At 36.9% G+C, this 17,218-nt stretch overlaps 3 protein-coding genes and 1 pseudogene across 3 annotated transcripts; all 4 read right to left on the reverse strand.

The window, feature by feature from the left end:
- Positions 1-2,440: 2,440 nt before the first annotated feature.
- On the reverse strand, positions 2,441-5,087 carry LOC142524724 (subtilisin-like protease SBT3). The gene has a single exon (XM_075628806.1). The coding sequence runs from the start codon at positions 5,076-5,078 to the stop codon at positions 2,799-2,801; it is 2,280 nt and encodes a 759-aa protein (XP_075484921.1). The 5' UTR covers positions 5,079-5,087; the 3' UTR covers positions 2,441-2,798.
- A 934-nt stretch (positions 5,088-6,021) lies between these two features.
- Positions 6,022-8,489, reverse strand: LOC142524264 (subtilisin-like protease SBT3). The gene has a single exon (XM_075628159.1). The coding sequence runs from the start codon at positions 8,438-8,440 to the stop codon at positions 6,149-6,151; it is 2,292 nt and encodes a 763-aa protein (XP_075484274.1). The 5' UTR covers positions 8,441-8,489; the 3' UTR covers positions 6,022-6,148.
- A 1,544-nt stretch (positions 8,490-10,033) lies between these two features.
- On the reverse strand, positions 10,034-12,785 carry LOC142524266 (putative serine/threonine-protein kinase At1g01540; annotated as a pseudogene).
- Positions 12,786-13,399: 614 nt separating this feature from the next.
- Positions 13,400-16,463, reverse strand: LOC142524267 (transcription factor SPATULA-like). Its single transcript, XM_075628163.1, has 6 exons — positions 15,712-16,463; positions 15,247-15,354; positions 15,098-15,163; positions 14,924-14,989; positions 13,835-14,146; positions 13,400-13,744 (listed from the first exon to the last, which is right to left on the reverse strand). The coding sequence occupies exons 1-6, from the start codon at positions 15,976-15,978 to the stop codon at positions 13,658-13,660; spliced, it is 906 nt and encodes a 301-aa protein (XP_075484278.1). The 5' UTR covers positions 15,979-16,463; the 3' UTR covers positions 13,400-13,657.
- Between the last annotated feature and the right edge of the window lie 755 nt (positions 16,464-17,218).

Here is a 17,218-nt window from a genome sequence, read left to right on the forward strand (position 1 = left end):
ATGATAGGAAAATGGTAAGACTGATCTCTAAGAGATATAAGACAACACAAATTGATTGACACACACCTCTTTGGACTCATGGGTCTAACATCTCGACTTATTAGCGCTCAAGTAGGTGCACTCTGCGCTGTCATAAATATAAAAAATAAATTTTCTTCTTAGCTAACAACTATAGCTTTTGATTTAGTGGTAAACGATTGATCCTAACAGATAGGACAACTAATTGGATTGATAAAAAAACTCAAAGTAAGGATATATAATATGTTGTGGTAAAATGTGTTTTGTTTGATATGATTTTAATGGGTAGAATATTTTTAAATTTTGTGTTGTTGAGACCAAAATACTCTAAACTAGTATTGATATAATATAAAATAATATTTGTAGTCAATGCGACAAAGCAAATTACACCACGACTTCAAAGGTCTTTATAAATAAATATTTTATAATATATTAATTTATTGATTACTCTGATAATTGATTTTTTTAATAAACATTAATATGATAATTTTATGATAATAAAATAAACTAATAAATTTTTATTATATGTGTCCTGATGATTTAATTTTCATTTTATCTCATTTTCTATTTTGAATATTTCTAATTATTTTCTCTATTATTTTAATTTATTTAATTTCATCGTGAGATTATTGTATGTAATATGCATGCAGATAACAAAATAATAAAGAATGGAGTCCAAATCCTATATGCTCTAACCTTCATAAACATAAGTAAGGCCCATATATCAAAAATCTTAATTCTAGGTAATTTTTTAAGTGGCCGATTCACAATCTCACGGGTTAGTTTTATCGTACTGATTTTTTCTCATGAAAAAAATATCAGTTTTTATGCTAAAAATATTAATTTATATATATATATATACATGAGTCGTGTTGACTTGTCTCACATATATAAACATGTGAGGCCGTCTGACAAAAAACATACTCTTATCCTTGACCTTTCACCCACACCAAACATATTGGTCACATGATATTTTACTTTTAATGTCAATTCAACATTTAATTCATGTGTAATCTCCTATTTTTTTGAGTGAAACTTCCCTGAAACATAAAGAATTAAACGGAATTTTTCTTTAACTATCTTCTAAAGTAGCGATTTAAGCAATGTAAAAATAAATAAGTTTTGGAGTAGAAGATGGCACTCACTCCTACGTTATTGATTTTACCAAATACTTTTTTAGTTTGAGTAACTTTTTGATCAAACAATACAGCCTACACTTTGGATTCATGCATAATAAAGTGTAGGATATTCTAATTTATTCCAATTTCCAGGGCCTTTTTCTATATTTGTTTCAAAATAGGAAAACAAAGACTTATTGCCAATTTCGGTTGAACAAGATATTAGCTAATTGCCAATTTCGGTTGAACAAGATATTAGCTAATTGCCTATCGCACAATTATATACTATTATTAATATTAATTAATATATGGCACACAACCCAAAATAAAGAAACCAGTGACGAATGTTGTGATGCATATATCCCTCTAATATAGGGGAAAAAATTAGAAGGCCGATTGCCAATTAGTGAAGCAAAATTGGCGCACGGGATAGTTTTCTTGGAAATATATTTAGGCGTAATGACTTTTTAGGTATGTCACGTTCTTATTTAATTTATTTTCTCACTTTCTTTCAATTATCTATGACGAATTTATATTTTTATTCATATCTTTTGATTTATCTGAATAAAATAATAGCTTAGATGATTAACTAAATAATTTAATTTGAAAATTAATTATTGTTTCTTTCTAAATGATAGTTTTGGTTAAAAATCTATAATCCTTTTAAATTACAATATTGATTTGGGTTCTTCAGTAGTGTCTCCGATTTCATATATTTTGTTTGCTTCAAAAGAAAAACTTTCAATAATTAATCAATCATTTTCAACTTTATGTGGAAAACAAGAAGGAAATTTATTTAGGCCCATGTGATTGGTTAGACTTTGCACCTTGTTCTTTTCTTCGTCAAATATTAATGCAGACGATAATACCATATAAAATAATAATAATTTTCCATTAATTTACTGCAAATTATTTACATAAGAAAAAAAAACTGCAAATTATTTACTTCAATATAACACACACATTTATCAAAATACCGTGCATATTGTCTCATCAAAAAACTACAATTTAATTATATAATTCAAAATAAACTTTAAATTTTAATAAAAAAAAAATCAATATATCATTATTATTAGAAGTTATGCTGCACTAAAATAAATTTTATAACATAAGACAATTTGAACTTGGATCAATGATCTGAATTTTGCTAAAGATTTGTAATAAATAAATGCTAATACAATAATTTTTTTAATGAAATGATCATATTCGCTACTTTTTAGTGTACACTAGATAAACTCTTATATTAACGCAATAACCCGTAAACACATTAGACATAGAAGATTACACATATAATTCATTTAGCGAATGGCAAGCAAATAAAAATGTAGTATCCGCCTTCTCAAAAAAACCATCGACCATCAATTAAGTGAGAGAGGGAATTAGAAGAGTCTCAACCCGCGGCCAAACGGTATCGACAATCTCCGCGAGTGTGCGAGCATTAGTAACGAAACTAAACTCGAGAATCGGCTGTATAATATGTTGTAATATATAGATATTTGGACTTTTAACGGCACATGTTCCGAACAATTTGTATTGGGTTTACAATTTTGATGGAGGAGATTGGGATGTTGGCACGCTTCACTTGAAGAAATACTTGTCTTGTTTGAAATAGTGAAATTTTTTGTCAACAATCAGAATATTTATCACTCACAATTTTATTGATCACCAAACTGGAATCATAGGGGATACCACAATAGGACTCCTTACAGTATGCTTGCCATTTTCCTCTACCCAAATTATCGAGCCAAATGTAATCGAGCGCGCGTCGCTCCTTGTATACTCTATGGTCAGTGAATAACTTTGCTCGTCGTATTTCTGGCCAAACACTAATGTGTCGGGTTCCACCACGACAACAGACCCTTTAGGTGCTATCACTTGAACTTTGTACGTCGTTGCATCGTCTCCGACATTTGTAACAGTCCTATGAAACTCTTGAACTGAAGTAGTGGTTTTATTGGTGTACAAGGCGATAAACGAGGGATAATTCAAATCAGGAGATGGACTTGAACATTTGAAGGGGGATCTTGTGATGGTGAGTATTTGGCCCATTGTGAAATTCATCGAGCACAGAAGGTTCACGTAATCTTGTGGAGTGGTGTCGTAGATTAGGCCAGGATCGAGAGCCTGATTAGGATCAACCTTTCCTGCTCCCATAGCTAGGGGCGTGGCGATTTCATAGTCAAAGAAAGAATCTTTGATATACTCTTGCGTATTGTCTAAGGGATTTGCGGTTGTCATCATGGCAGAACGAATGGCTGCAGCACTCCATTCAGGGTGTGCGCCCCTAAGAAGTGCAGCTATGCCTGATGCGTGAGGACAAGCCATAGAAGTGCCAGAAACAGCAACAAAATTACTAGTTAAAGCGATGTTAGAACCAATAGAAGCCGTTGGAGTGCCTGGAATCCAAGATGCTAATACTAGTGTACCCGGAGCCATGATATCTGGTTTCAATATGCCTGGATAGCTCGGTGCAGGGCCTCGTGAAGTGTATGAAGCAACGACAGGTGCAGGTTTTGATCCTATTAATGTTTGCTGGAAGCTGATGCTTGCGTATGGTGGTGTAACATTTTTTGTTGTGGCATAATCAAGCAGGATTGGCGCATCTTTTGTGCCAATCACAACCCCCGGATATTTGAAGTTGCTGAACTCAAATGTCTCTGGGTCGTCGGTGATAAAAATTGCAGCAACAGCATTTGACTGTGAGATGTAGTTAACTTGGTCGAAAAAGAATCCATTTTCGCATATGACTATCCCATGTCCAACTTCAGATAATGCATCGGTCGAGTTGCAAGACGAAAACGTTTTGTTGTACAGGATAGGCAAATTAGAGACAAGAGCTGGTCCAGGAAACATGGTCCATCCAGTGATGCTGATTCCATTGCCCAAAGTCAAGGTTCCAGCAAAGAAACGGTCGATTGAACCGGCTGCAACTGTCAAAACCCAGGGAATTCCATTGTGTAAACTTCCAATGCTTTTCTCATTTCCTGCCGATGATGAAAAAACTATGCCATTTTCCATGGCACCAAACGAGGCTATGGCGATTGGATCTTGATACAAAGGAAAGCCATCAAATCCCATGGAAATGGAGATTACATCTACACCATCAGCAACTGCCTGGTCTATACCTGCAAGAACATCAGAAGCTTGACCTCCCTCGGCCCAAAGGACTTTATACATAGCTACCCTAGCACGAGGAGCAATTCCTCTAGCTGTCCCTGAGGCATAGCCAAAAAACGTAGCTCCTTCAACATAATTTCCTCCAGCAGTGGATGAGGTGTGGGTACCATGGCCTTCAGTATCCCTTCCAGAGTTCATACTCAAGGTTTTGTTTGGATTTCCACCGATGACTCCCTTATTAAAGTAACGCACTCCAATGAGCTTTTTGTTGCACAATGAAGTGTCGAAATCTTGTCCTTCCTCGCATATTCCCTTCCACCTCGCAGGAACCTCCGTCATTCCATCGTCGCTAAAGCTCAAACTCTCCGGCCATACACCCGTGTCAATAACCCCAATGATTACATCTTTCCCATAATCAGAAGCTGGCCATAGACCAGTGGCAGGATTAAGAGACAAGAACTCAAATGTGTGAGTCGTGTCAAGTGTGACATTCCGGTCCCTGTAAGCAGACACGAATCCTGGTGATTTCTTCAAGACTTCTACTTCATCCACGGACAACACCGCACTGAATCCATGCATTGCATAGTCGTACGTGTAAATTAGACTTCGTGGGATCAAATGCTGATCCTTAGACTTTTGTTTAACGGACCTCAAAGAATTAACGGTGAACGAATACCAATCTTTGTGGGAAACAAATGCCTTAGGCATGAAAGACTTGTCCATATGGACTATATAACTAGATCTCTCTCCTAAAACCAGATGATTGCCATAAAAAAGAAAACGTGTAAACAAGAATAAGAGAGGAAACATTTTAGTCCCCTCCATTTTCTCAAAAACCTGTACTCTCTGAGATTTTTAGGGGGTAAGAAATCCCATATTTATACACTCATCAACCCATGTTTCCTAGATAATAATTAATGAAAGAAAAGGGCTTGAGCCTGCAGATCACAACAAAAACTCTTAACGTCTCAAGAAGGCGGCTGGCCTAGATCAATAATTGCCCGTCTTAATAAAACAAAGCTAGGTGTGACGATATACACTATGTCAATCCAAGCTCCAAATCCTTGGCCTGTCGATATTATTAACATGGAACGTCTGTACATATCTCAACCAGTAGAAACAGTAAGATATTGGACACAATGTGATGAATTATAATTTGAAAATACAATTATTTTAATTAGTTTTTTTATAAACGGAAATACAGTATTACAAATTAATTCATAGGATTAAACTTACACAAAATTTCGTTCACATTCGATATGAGTGCATGGATCTTCTAGTCTACAGGACAAACCTAAAACCATTGCTTTAAGTAAAATATTTTTATGTGTATTTTTCATGGCTTGACATTTTTTAATGCTTTGATTTGATTTTGGATATCACTTTTAAAATAATAAAAATAATTGAAAAAGTATACTTGTTATAAGACTAAAAATATAAATTCATTGTTAACAGTAACAAAAATTAAAAAAATACAAATTATAAAACAAAAAAAATATATATATATATATATATTTTTAAATGATTTGATTTTATACATATCAAATAATCCAATAATGTAAACCAGATAAAGTGGAGTTAATTTCATTTGATTAATTTTGAAGGGTTACTAATATTAGAGGCAACGAACGGTCACATGCAGTGCATGGAAAATATATTATTGTTTTAATTTATTTTTAATTAAATATCATAAATATCAATGTTAATGATTCCGCGTACGCAATTTATAATGAGTAAGATCATCAACTGCACACACACCTATAGGAAATCAAATTCTAAATTAGATAGAAAATCCTCCGATCCAGTATAATATAATTTCAATCTGCACAACGAAATTGAAAACCAAAAAAAAAGTTTTATTTTTCCAGATTTAATTTACTGCATGGGAACCATGATCATGAAGGACTTGCAGGTGTCACCACAATTGGACTCCTCACAGTATGCTTGCCACCATCTTCAACCCAGGTAATAGATCCATCATTGATGACATATTCCCTGTAAGTCTTGTAACGTATAGTCAAAGAATAGCTTCGTTTCTCATTCTTCTTCTGAAAGATTAATGTCTCGGGAGAAATCGTGATTATCGAATCCTTTGGGTTTTGTACCTTAACTCTGTATGTAGCTGCACCATTGCCTACGTTTGTTACAGTCCTCTGATACTTCTGAGTTAAGGTGGTTCTTTTCTCTATTGGGTCATATAGTGCTACAAATGCTGGATAGTTGAGATCTAGGGACGGATTCAAGCACTTGTATCTCGATCTTACGATGGATTGAGTCTGTTCACGAGTGTAATTCAATGCGCATATGAGATTCACGTAATCTTGTGGGGTGGCATCGTATACCAGGCCTGGATCGAGCGCCCGGTTCGGGTCAACCTGTCCAGCGCCCATGCCTAGTGATGTAGCAGTCTTGTAATCATTACCCATATCTTTGATGGGTTTTTTAGTATTGTCGAGCGTAGAGGCGGTGGTCATCATGGCTGATCGAATGGCTGCAGGGCTCCACTCAGGGTGTGCTGCTTTCAAGAGTGCTGCGATTCCAGAGGTATGTGGACATGCCATTGATGTGCCTGATTCAAGATTGTAATCACTTGATAACTGTATATTTGTGCCGATAGTCGTGACAGGAACTTCTGGATTATATGCGGCTAATATCAGCACGCCTGGGGCCATTATGTCGGGTTTCAGGACGCCTGGATAGCTTCGAGCAGGGCCTCTTGATGATGATGCAGATACAGCAGGAGCTGGCCTAGGATCCGTCCCGATAATAGTCTGCTGGAAGCTGATGCTTGCTGTTGGTGCAGAAACCTTGGACACGTATTCGATGACAGTTTTTGATTCCTTCGGGGTGATTACAACTCCGGGATGAGGAAAATCTGTGAACCGAATTATGCTTGGGTCTTCTGAAATGTAGATAGCTGCAGCTACGTTTGATTCAGAAACATAGCGTATCTGATCTGAGAATTCCGCGGTTTCGAAAGTTTGGTTGCATATAATGATCCCGCCGGCCGGGGCATCAGCCAATAGTTCAGTTGAATTACAAGCTGATAAGGTCTTGTTGTAAGTTACAGGCAAGTTTTTAACTGTGGCTCTGGCCGGAAACGTAGTCCACCCTGTGATTTTCACCCCGTTACCCAGGGTCAAGATTCCGGCAAACCAACGATCAACAGTCCCTGATGCTGATATCACTGCCCATGGGATTCCTTCAAGTAACGTTCCAAAATCAGGACCACGGTTCCCTGCTGAAACAGAAACAAGAATTCCTTTCTCCATTGCACCGAACGCGGCAATTGCTATAGGATTTTCGTACAAATCTATAGTACGGTAACTCAAAGAAATCGATAGAATATCAACGCCATCGGCAACGGCCTGGTCTATACCTGCAAGGGCATCTGATTCATAGCTTCCTTCGTTCCACAAGACTTTATATGCAGCCAATCGAGCACGAGGAGCGACCCCTCTGGCTGTGCCGGGGGCATAGCCAAAGAATGACACCCCCTCGACGTAATTCCCAGCTGCAATTGAAGACACGTGAGTTCCATGACCAGATGTATCCCGGGCCGAATTCATACTTATGGTAACATCAGGATTAGCTGCTATGACCCCCTTATTGAAAAAACGAGCTCCGATGAGTTTCTTGTTACACAGCGATGAATTGAAATCTTGGCCAACCTTGCAGGTTCCCCTCCACCGTGCAGGGATTTCGGTCATCCCATCATCTCGAAAGCTCGGACTTTCCGGCCAGATGCCAGAGTCAACGACACCAATGATCACATCTTTCCCATATTGAGATGCAGGCCAAATTCCGGAGGCGGTATTAAGAGACAGAAATTCGTATGTACGAGTGGTGTCGGGAGTGACAGGACCATCAATATGAGCCGAGAGGAACCCGTGTGAATTCTTTAAAGCTTTAAGCTCGTCTAGGGACAGTACTGCACTGAATCCATGGAACGCGTTGTCGTAAGTATGCCCAATCTTAGGACCAGAATTTTCCCCTACAGGCGACCTGAAATGGGTCGATTTAACCGAATCCAACGTGCGAGAGTACCAATGATGGTGACTGGAGAAGGCCTTGGGCATGTAGGACTTGTCCATATGGATAATGTAGCTTGATCTTTGAGTTGAAACATAAGGAGCTAACAGAAACCATGAAAACAGGATTAGAGGGGCCGTTTCTTTCAGCACCATCTTTCTGTGAAATTTGATTTTGAACCAACTGTACTATACTTATATATTCATCAAAATAAAAAACTGGACTTTTTCTTTGCTGATTTTATACTTTATTTTATATCGATGTACGTGCTAATTTGTCATTACTGATTTAAATGACCATGTTGATTATTTTAAATTATTGTGTCGGTGGAAGCATCAAAGCACATGCTGCATGTATATAACATTAAGGTTGTAAAATCAATTTTCGAACTTTGAAACATTATAGCGCATAGAAAGTCTAAAATACAAACAAACAAAAAGTTATTTTTATATAAAAATACATAATGAGTAGGGACTTTTGTGAGACGGTCTCACGAATCTTTATCTGTAAGACGGCCGATATTCACAATAAAAAGTAATACTTTTTAATGGATAACTCAAATAAGAGATTCGTCTCACAAAATACGACACGTGAGACCGTCTCACACAAGTTTTTGACATACATAAATTATATTATTTTGAAATGACACCGAGTTTATATAATATTTACTCTTCTTTGTTTATGCATTCATAATTAAATTTTTTAGCCCATAAATTGTGATGGCATTCAAGATGAACTACTGGCCAATCTTAATCCACATTAAGAAATTCTAAAAATTGTTTAGCCGACTTGGCTGACAAATGCAAGCTACCCAAACTTTTGAATGCTTCCAACTATCACATTTATTTATATTCTTAAGACGATTAGACCCAATTTTTATCTAAAATAAAAAATAATATATTTGATATAAAAAATATATCGAGTCGTGTATAAAAGATCTGTCTCACAAAACTAAATCATAACATGATCTCATTAATTTTTTTATAAACTTGTATCAATTACAACTTCCCGAGTAGTCCTGAATTTATATAGATCTACTTTATTTTTAAATACATTTCCTTGTTTGGCAATATATTTCATTTTCATAGCATTTGAAGTTTCAATTATTCTTATCCGTTCAGGATAAAATAATACCACTATCTTTCCGCTACTAGGCAGATTGTAATATAATTTAAATATTTTTAAATGTCGGCCATGATTTGCCTCCAACCAATCTGAGTCAAATGGTATTAATTCGAAACATTTCATCTCTCTGTACTTTCACATGTATACGTGCGTACTTTGTACTCAGCTTAATGGGGGACTATATACACATTAAAATTTTTGCTCTTCTAGGTAGTGTCTTTAGAGATTTGAATTTCTGTTTTACACGAGATGATCAACTAATTATCTCATTTCGTCTGACAATATTTTCAAATTTAGCTGACAATATGTGAGATCAATCGGATGATCAACTGATCATCTCATATAAAAAGTGCACATCATCACATACTATGTTTTAACTACAGCAAAGGATCCAATCCGTGTGTTTTGCTAAAAAAATTATTTCTTTCACAGATTTGTTAACGAAAAATTGATAACTAAATTTTTTAGAAATTGCAAACACTCGCTCAATTTTCGAACTCTCTATCAACTAACTCATTCGTCCAATGGGCCGGGCTGAGACAAAACCGGAAATGCAGAAAGGTTAGCACAAAACTTAACTAAGATTTCTATAGAGCAATTAATTTGGAGAAAGTTCGTTCTAAAGAAGGCAGCACAACGAAGCTGGGATTGCATGCACCAAATTTCATTCAAATAAACCCAACGAATGGCTGCTCTTAACTATACAAAACCACTTGTATATAATACATCACTGGCCAAATCATCGAAAATAATTAAAATGTTGTTTGCTAAATAATTAGCTTGGTGGACACTTCCAAACTTTTTCCAACAACCTAATGCAGGATTGGTCATATCTTGAGAGCCTCAACCTGTTTACGCAAGGTGCATATTTCAATTTCGAGGGCAAAAACTGCAAGTGCAACCTGTTTTCTTATTGTTCATCAGTTTCTTGATTCCTCAACAACGGCCGATCAGTTTGGACACCACTTTCATATCCACTACTGTCGCCTGGCTCAGCAACATGTGCTCGGACTCGTTCTCTTCCTTCCCTCCGTTCCTGCCAAAATGGAGTAGCAATTTCATATTTAGCTGTCTACATCAAGGATTTTTTTATGCACATTAGAACAGGTGATTAAACTTACATCGCGGAAAGGGAAATCATCTGCCTCGAGCATGTGTGTACTACATGCCCCATTTTCGGCCTCTTCTTCCAATCTGGGTCTACACACAGTAGAGCTACTAAAATAGTACGCTTCAACGACCTCGAAGGAGGGATCTCTCGTAACCTGGGGTCCACAGCTCCCTCGGCATTGCGGTTGGATACCATTGTTTTAAGCCAATCAATTAGGTTTACCTGGAAATGAGACTCATAATTTGTTCAGACATGTCGAAGAAATCCAGTCAAGATTTCAAAAGGCTTTACCTTGTAGCCTCACCTCGCCTGGGGGACGGCTATGGTCCACCGGACTTCTTCCTGTCATAACTTCCATCAAAAGAACACCGAAACTGTACACGTCACTTCTCTCGTTCAACACACCAGTGCTTGCGTATTCAGGAGCAACATAGCTACTCAGGCAAAGAATTAAACTTCGTTACCTGGTGACAGCACAAGTAGAAACCTAAACAAGATTTTGATAGTAGATTTATATTTGATATCACGGTGAACAACCTTTGGTTCGAGCCCCTCGTGCAGATAGGTCAACCTGAGAAACAACATCAATACAAATCAGATCAAAGTTACAAGTAGTTCTATCGAAATGGAGCATCACAGTCTCTACCCCTTTGCGGTTCCGAGCATGATGTTCATTCGAATATCCCATGTAAGAGGGACTGTACTTCCCTACATCTCCATGAACCCATTGTTCTAAGTTCCCGTTATCGATATATTCATACACAAGCATCCTGAAAATCATATGATTCATAAATAACTTTATTCATTAAACTATTTACAAAATGGAAGAATGCTAGGATGCAGATGAAATGGGGCGTAATTAACAAATCTCTAGTTAAAGTACCTATGAGCGCCTTCTGCGCAATAGCCAAGCAATCTCACCAGATTCTTGTGCCGGACTCGCCCTATCACCTCGACTTCAACCTTAAACTCTCTCTCCGCTTGACCCCTGACCAAATCACCATCAAATCTTGAACCCCAAACCGACATAACTATCATTTACCCACATAAGTACACAAATTATCAACACAATATCAGTTTCTTTGTCAACATTCATGCAAAATCCATTATCATATTTCTTCAATAATTCTGATTTAACAATCAGTTTTACCAAGACTCAATGAAACATAAAGTTACTTCAAGCAAGTACTATGTTTGAATGACACGTCATCATGAAAACAGACATACACATGCATGAAACTCGATAATATTAACATGATCACATAGAACCGAGTGGTAAAAATACGTACAATCTTGAATTAAAGAAATGATGCTTTTTGTGACAAAATACCTATTATTGAGTAAATTTTTACAGCTACTCTAGTACCATCCTCCAATACGCCACTATACACAATCCCATATCCACCTTCCCCAATCACATTTTCATCAGCAAATCCATCAGTGGACTCCTCAAGCTCCCTCAGGGTATACCAGTGGCCCCACCCCAAATGCGATACCTCCGGCCCAGTCTCAACGCTGGGCTTGGTCTCTCCACTCCCATTGCCCGACCCAGATCCCGAGCCGATCCGCTCAGGGTAGGCAATTCGGTGCTCCTTTCCGATCTCAATGTGGATCCTCTGCAGCTCTTTCGGTTCGGGCTCGAGAATCGGGTCGGAACTTGGAGCTGGTAAGAGCTGCTTGTGATCGGTTTCGGGCTTCCGGGTCGGGTCGACACGTATTTCCTGGATTTCACGTGAGACACTAGGGATGGAGGAGTTCTTTTGGGTTGATAAGAGTGAAGTCTTCTTGTTGCGCCTGAAAGTGAACCAGAGAGAGATCAAGAAAAGGAAAATGACAACCGCGGCGCCAACGCAGATTCCAAGAACAACCCACAAACGCAACCCGAAAATTGAAGTCCGCGCTGATAGCTCAATAGACATTCTTCACCACTCTCCCTCCACCTTTGCTCAGCATCAGGAATTGCTCAAGATTTACACATATTCTTGCAGCAGACACAGTAGTGAGGATACAGTATTAAGCCAGCTGAACGGCATAGTGGGCAATGGGTGGGGCTGAGGGGGTTGACCGAGGTACCTTCTGATGATAGGACTGCTTGACAACGATTGAGGGCCCATTAACATTTGTAAAAATCTTCTGTTCATGGAATCGCCCATAGCACAGCAATATAGAGTTGGTGTAATGCCATTAATCTCTGCCCAGTTGGTGAAAGATTCTTACTTTACGCAATTATTTGTGTTTGTGCGAAAGTATTACCAAATTATGACCGCATTTGTGAGGGATTCAACTCTTTTGCTAATTTAAGACTTCTAATTGTCACAATTATCCACGTTTAATAAACTCTTTCATTAATATACAAGTGGTTTATATTATGAAATTTGCATGTATAATTTGTTTTTCATTTCATGTGTAATCAATCTATTTGAAAAACAAGTGGATTATATCACTACGACGGATGGAACAATTTATGTCTTAAAACAATTATTTATAAAATCAAAAAATTAAATGTTAGATATATAGAAAATAAACTTATATACTATGAAAATAAAGTTTCTTTTATAGTTGGTTGGGGACAGAATTTATAGCTTTTTGTGCCTTTTAATGATTGTGATGTTCATGCGGATAATACTGGGATAATTTTTTATCGAGCAGCTACAAAGGATCACAATTTTTTTCCCATGTTAATGCAATGTATGGGCCATATGGAAAAACACGTGCCCCTCTTATAACTCTTGGATTAAGGGTACTACTACCTATGGGTGGCATGAAGAACCAGAGAAACCTGATGTTTCATGTTTTGGTTTAATTCTTCATCTTATGCAAATGACATGACTGATTTGCTCTTGGTGGTTGTTTATAAAGCCATATGGAGTTTACGTGCAGGTGTTTGAACTAAGCTTACAAATCTTCCAAGCAAAACAGTATAGTGTGCATTTTCTCCTAAAAATGCTGAATAAAGTGCAATAGTTACAATAAAGAACTCTGATCATTATTATAAGGTCAATATGCCTCCACATTTTTAGTTCCCGGCTAATTTCCAATTTCTTAAACTTCTAAACCATTGTCTTTTATATAGTCAGTCACCACCAGTTCGGTAATTAAAATCCCCATCTTCCAAATTCCATAAGGTATTGTTGTCCTAAGAAGACATGCCCGGTGATGAACTGTTCCCTGAGCAGCCTATATCCAACTGCAACCGCGATAGTGTATCCTCCCGGCAAATATCCTGCATGAAATATTTTTGAAATAAAAAAGAAAAAGAACATCAGTTTTGGAATTTGATGGTATAAATGCCTCCAGTTCGGAAAATTATTACCTTTGTGGAGGCCAAATGATTGAGCAAGCCATAGTGATTTTCAACTGATGGTGAAAAAGTAGGTAAAGTTCCTGAATTATTAATGTTTCCCACAGACTGTAGGAGCATTGGTTGAGTCGAGGAAGTGGGATCGGTTGCTTCCAGAGGCATAAGTACATCCTGGCTCGTGGAGAGAGTATTCTCGGGTCTATTTGGATTCAGCAAGACATTTCCCTCATGAATTTCAACTCCGGGTGGGGAAATTAGCATCGACTGAAGAGATCCAAGAGAGTAGCCTGGATGTAAACTTAACCCGTTTCTCATTGTCAGCATCTGCATAAAGCTATGTGACCAAATTCATACACATGAAATTCTTCACAAAAAAAAAAACAGAAAAATCTATAAGTTTGAAACAAACAAATTGACTTCTGAGCCACCAGAGCTCGTAACAAACTTCATAGGCGAATGAGAGTCCCAATCTACGAGAAATGGAGATTAAGTTTCTGAAGTGCATGTGCAACGGGATAGGTGAGATGCTGCGTGCTGGAGCATCTCAGATGAACTTTAAAGGTATCAAAAGAACCCAGTTACTCAGCTCATTAAAAAAATGGCCAAAATATTTACGAGCATTTACTGAAGTTTTGTAATGATAAGTATATTCATACATAAAATTGGAGATGTAAGAGTCCCTTCAGCACAAGTTCTCAGGGAAAAAATTTTGTGAACAGGTTTCTACAAGGAGGTAATGGTCTATGTATTCTGCTACACAAATACCTACACACTCTACAGCATATGATGGGGAATAAGTACACTACAAGAGTTTGAATTCCATCTCTACGCCAGGCTAGATTATGGATATTCAAATAAAGCAGGTGTATTAAGGAACCATTTTCTAAGGCACAAACATATACTCTATTTGATTATGCTTCAACTAATCCATGCTTCATCTAATCCATGTTCGGTCCAGTTTCATGGTCACAAATCGAAGATAATTTGATTAGTCAATTGAATTATAATTTTTGAAGATAATTAGGTTCTTGCTCATTAGCTAAACAAAAGAGGAAATCGGCAGCAATGACGACCAAACTCAGACAGGATAGATACAAGAACCTGAACTTGTAGTTGAAGCTGCTTTAGATATTCGATGGCTTCATCCAACATTGATGCCTTGTCAGTCTACCACACAAATCATTCAAGTTAATTTTAAAATTTATCAACTCAGATGCAGAATAGCCACATGAAAATGAAGATAATGCTTCAAGGAAAGCGACAGGAATCAATTACTTTGTTAGAATTTGGAATTAAATTTTGAAGTGCTTTCAATTTCTCGTTGATTCGACTTCTCCTCCTCTGTCCATTATAGTCATTAATCAGATAACCATGAAGCCAAAATCTTCATCATAAAATCCAAACTAATATTAAGGAAAACGAACCTTTTCTGACAAATTATGTACTTCTGCTGCTCTACTTCTCTTCGAAGAAGAAGAAGAAGAAGAACGAGGTATAACCGAATTGAATTGACCTTCAGTAGCTTCAGATCCCTTAATAGCATATTGTTTTCCCACAAAACAACCAAAATTCGAAACATAAAGTGAGATAATTACCGACAAGATTCATTAGATCCTAGAATGATAAAATGGTATTAGCTGCCAATTGATGATATAAATGTCTGAACAAAAGAAGACCGGATTGAAATCCTTGCTTCTTAACCCAAATCCAATCCTCCAATCACCAAAACCAGTTCCACGAAATTGGAAAGCAAGAAGATATATGCTTTGAAAATGGACTCATGTGATAATGAATAAGAAAGCTACTTGATAAATAAAAAGCAAGAATCTACAGAGAGCGACAGTCGACAAGAGGTTCGAAATATTTTGACAAATCTAAATTCAAGTTACCTCAAAGCTGGAAACCACTTTTTTCACTATATTAGAAGGGTTAATTTCATCAGATTCTTTGGGGAAAAAACTGCTGTAGTCAGAAACACTGATCCTAGAGGAGGACTCCGCCACCGCAGTCGGTGCCCCTCCGGAGCTGAACAAGCCACCGGCAGGAGCAGACGCAGTCCTATCAGTAGTGGCCGCTGCTGCTGATGAATTATTGAGAAGAATTTGAAGAAAAGAAGACATATCTTCAGATTCATTACTTCCATAAAGATCCGCCATAACAATAACGCTAAGATCAAAGAACACTCCAGCGGAATAATAAAAAAAAATCTCTCGAAATTACAGCCAAAAAAAGCCCGTACAAGATGCAAACTTTACGGCGTATTTATCTTTCCGAATCAACAACGAAATCTTTCATCTTTCCCGATGCAAAAATGAAACTTTAATGCATGTAAAGATTTCAATTCTCCCAACGACGGAAAATAAGTTTCCAACTCAAGTTGGGTAATCCTGTTTCCGCTTAAAATGGATAACATCAAAACGAAAATGCCAAGAAAAAGATGAGCATTCGCTCAAATTTGTTCGTTTCCGCTAAAATCTAAGAACCCATCTCAAGATCCATGTCTGTTCGTCTCCCGATTGTGAGATTGGAGCAAAAATCGGCTGAAGTTTCAATGTAGGGACCGGAGAGAAAGAGAAGCTGTCCAATTCTTTCCGCTTTTGGAAAGTACTGACCGAGAACAGAGTTGGATTTTAAGATGTTATAATCTTTGATCATCCCGCCTTAATTGTGCTAATCTTTCGATTTTTATAATTCAGTACCCAAACTTTTTAAAAATCTCCAATTGATCCTTGTTCTTTATAGATTTATTTGGAAAAAAACTAGAAAATTGGACAAAAAATTAAAAATTTTGTAACTAATTTCCATTGACCAGCGTACCCAACAAACTCAATTCCACTTACAATTATTATATAATAAAGTTTTCAAATTTTGACTAAATATCTAATGATACAGGTGAAAACTTGATTTAAATTTATAAGTCAAAAAATCCGTCTCACAAAATTGAACGTGTCATATGACTTTTTGTACCGAATCTTATATTTAAATGTGATGAAAGATATAGTTTTATGAAATGTAAATCAAATTTCAAAAGATGATATTTATTGACACAGAACTGGAAGCAATAAAAATCTAACTACACTGGTAAAGATTTTATTTTATATTCGGAAGGGGAAAAAAAAACGAATTTAGTAATTTATGAATCTTTGTGTGATTGGATGCCTCATCCAACTGGTATTCCACCTTACCCTATAACAGATTACATAATTTCAAAGGCACAATTCCCTATGTCGACCGAAAAATATATTATATTTATTATTCAATATATAAATATAAATAATAAATAAAATAGTCCACCATACTCGATAATAATATTTAAAATAACACAAGTATTTGATTCGCGTCACGATGTCACACGCGTTTAGAAGAAATGAGAATAAAACCAGGGACACATGCAAT

Source organism: Primulina tabacum, chromosome 14 (genome assembly GCF_025594145.1).
Source record: "Primulina tabacum isolate GXHZ01 chromosome 14, ASM2559414v2, whole genome shotgun sequence".
NCBI classification, from domain to species: Eukaryota; Viridiplantae; Streptophyta; class Magnoliopsida; order Lamiales; family Gesneriaceae; genus Primulina; species Primulina tabacum.

Coding starts and splice junctions, on each gene's coding strand:
- LOC142524724 (XM_075628806.1), bottom strand. CDS start 5,078: ATGGAGGGGACTAAAATGTTTCCTCTCTTATTCTTGTTTACACGTTTT.
- LOC142524264 (XM_075628159.1), bottom strand. CDS start 8,440: ATGGTGCTGAAAGAAACGGCCCCTCTAATCCTGTTTTCATGGTTTCTG.
- LOC142524267 (XM_075628163.1), bottom strand. CDS start 15,978: ATGGCGGATCTTTATGGAAGTAATGAATCTGAAGATATGTCTTCTTTT. Junction 15,355..15,711: donor AAGTGGTTTCCAGCTTTGAG/GTAACTTGAATT, acceptor TATGCTATTAAG/GGATCTGAAGCTACTGAAGG. Junction 15,164..15,246: donor TACATAATTTGTCAGAAAAG/GTTCGTTTTCCT, acceptor TATAATGGACAG/AGGAGGAGAAGTCGAATCAA.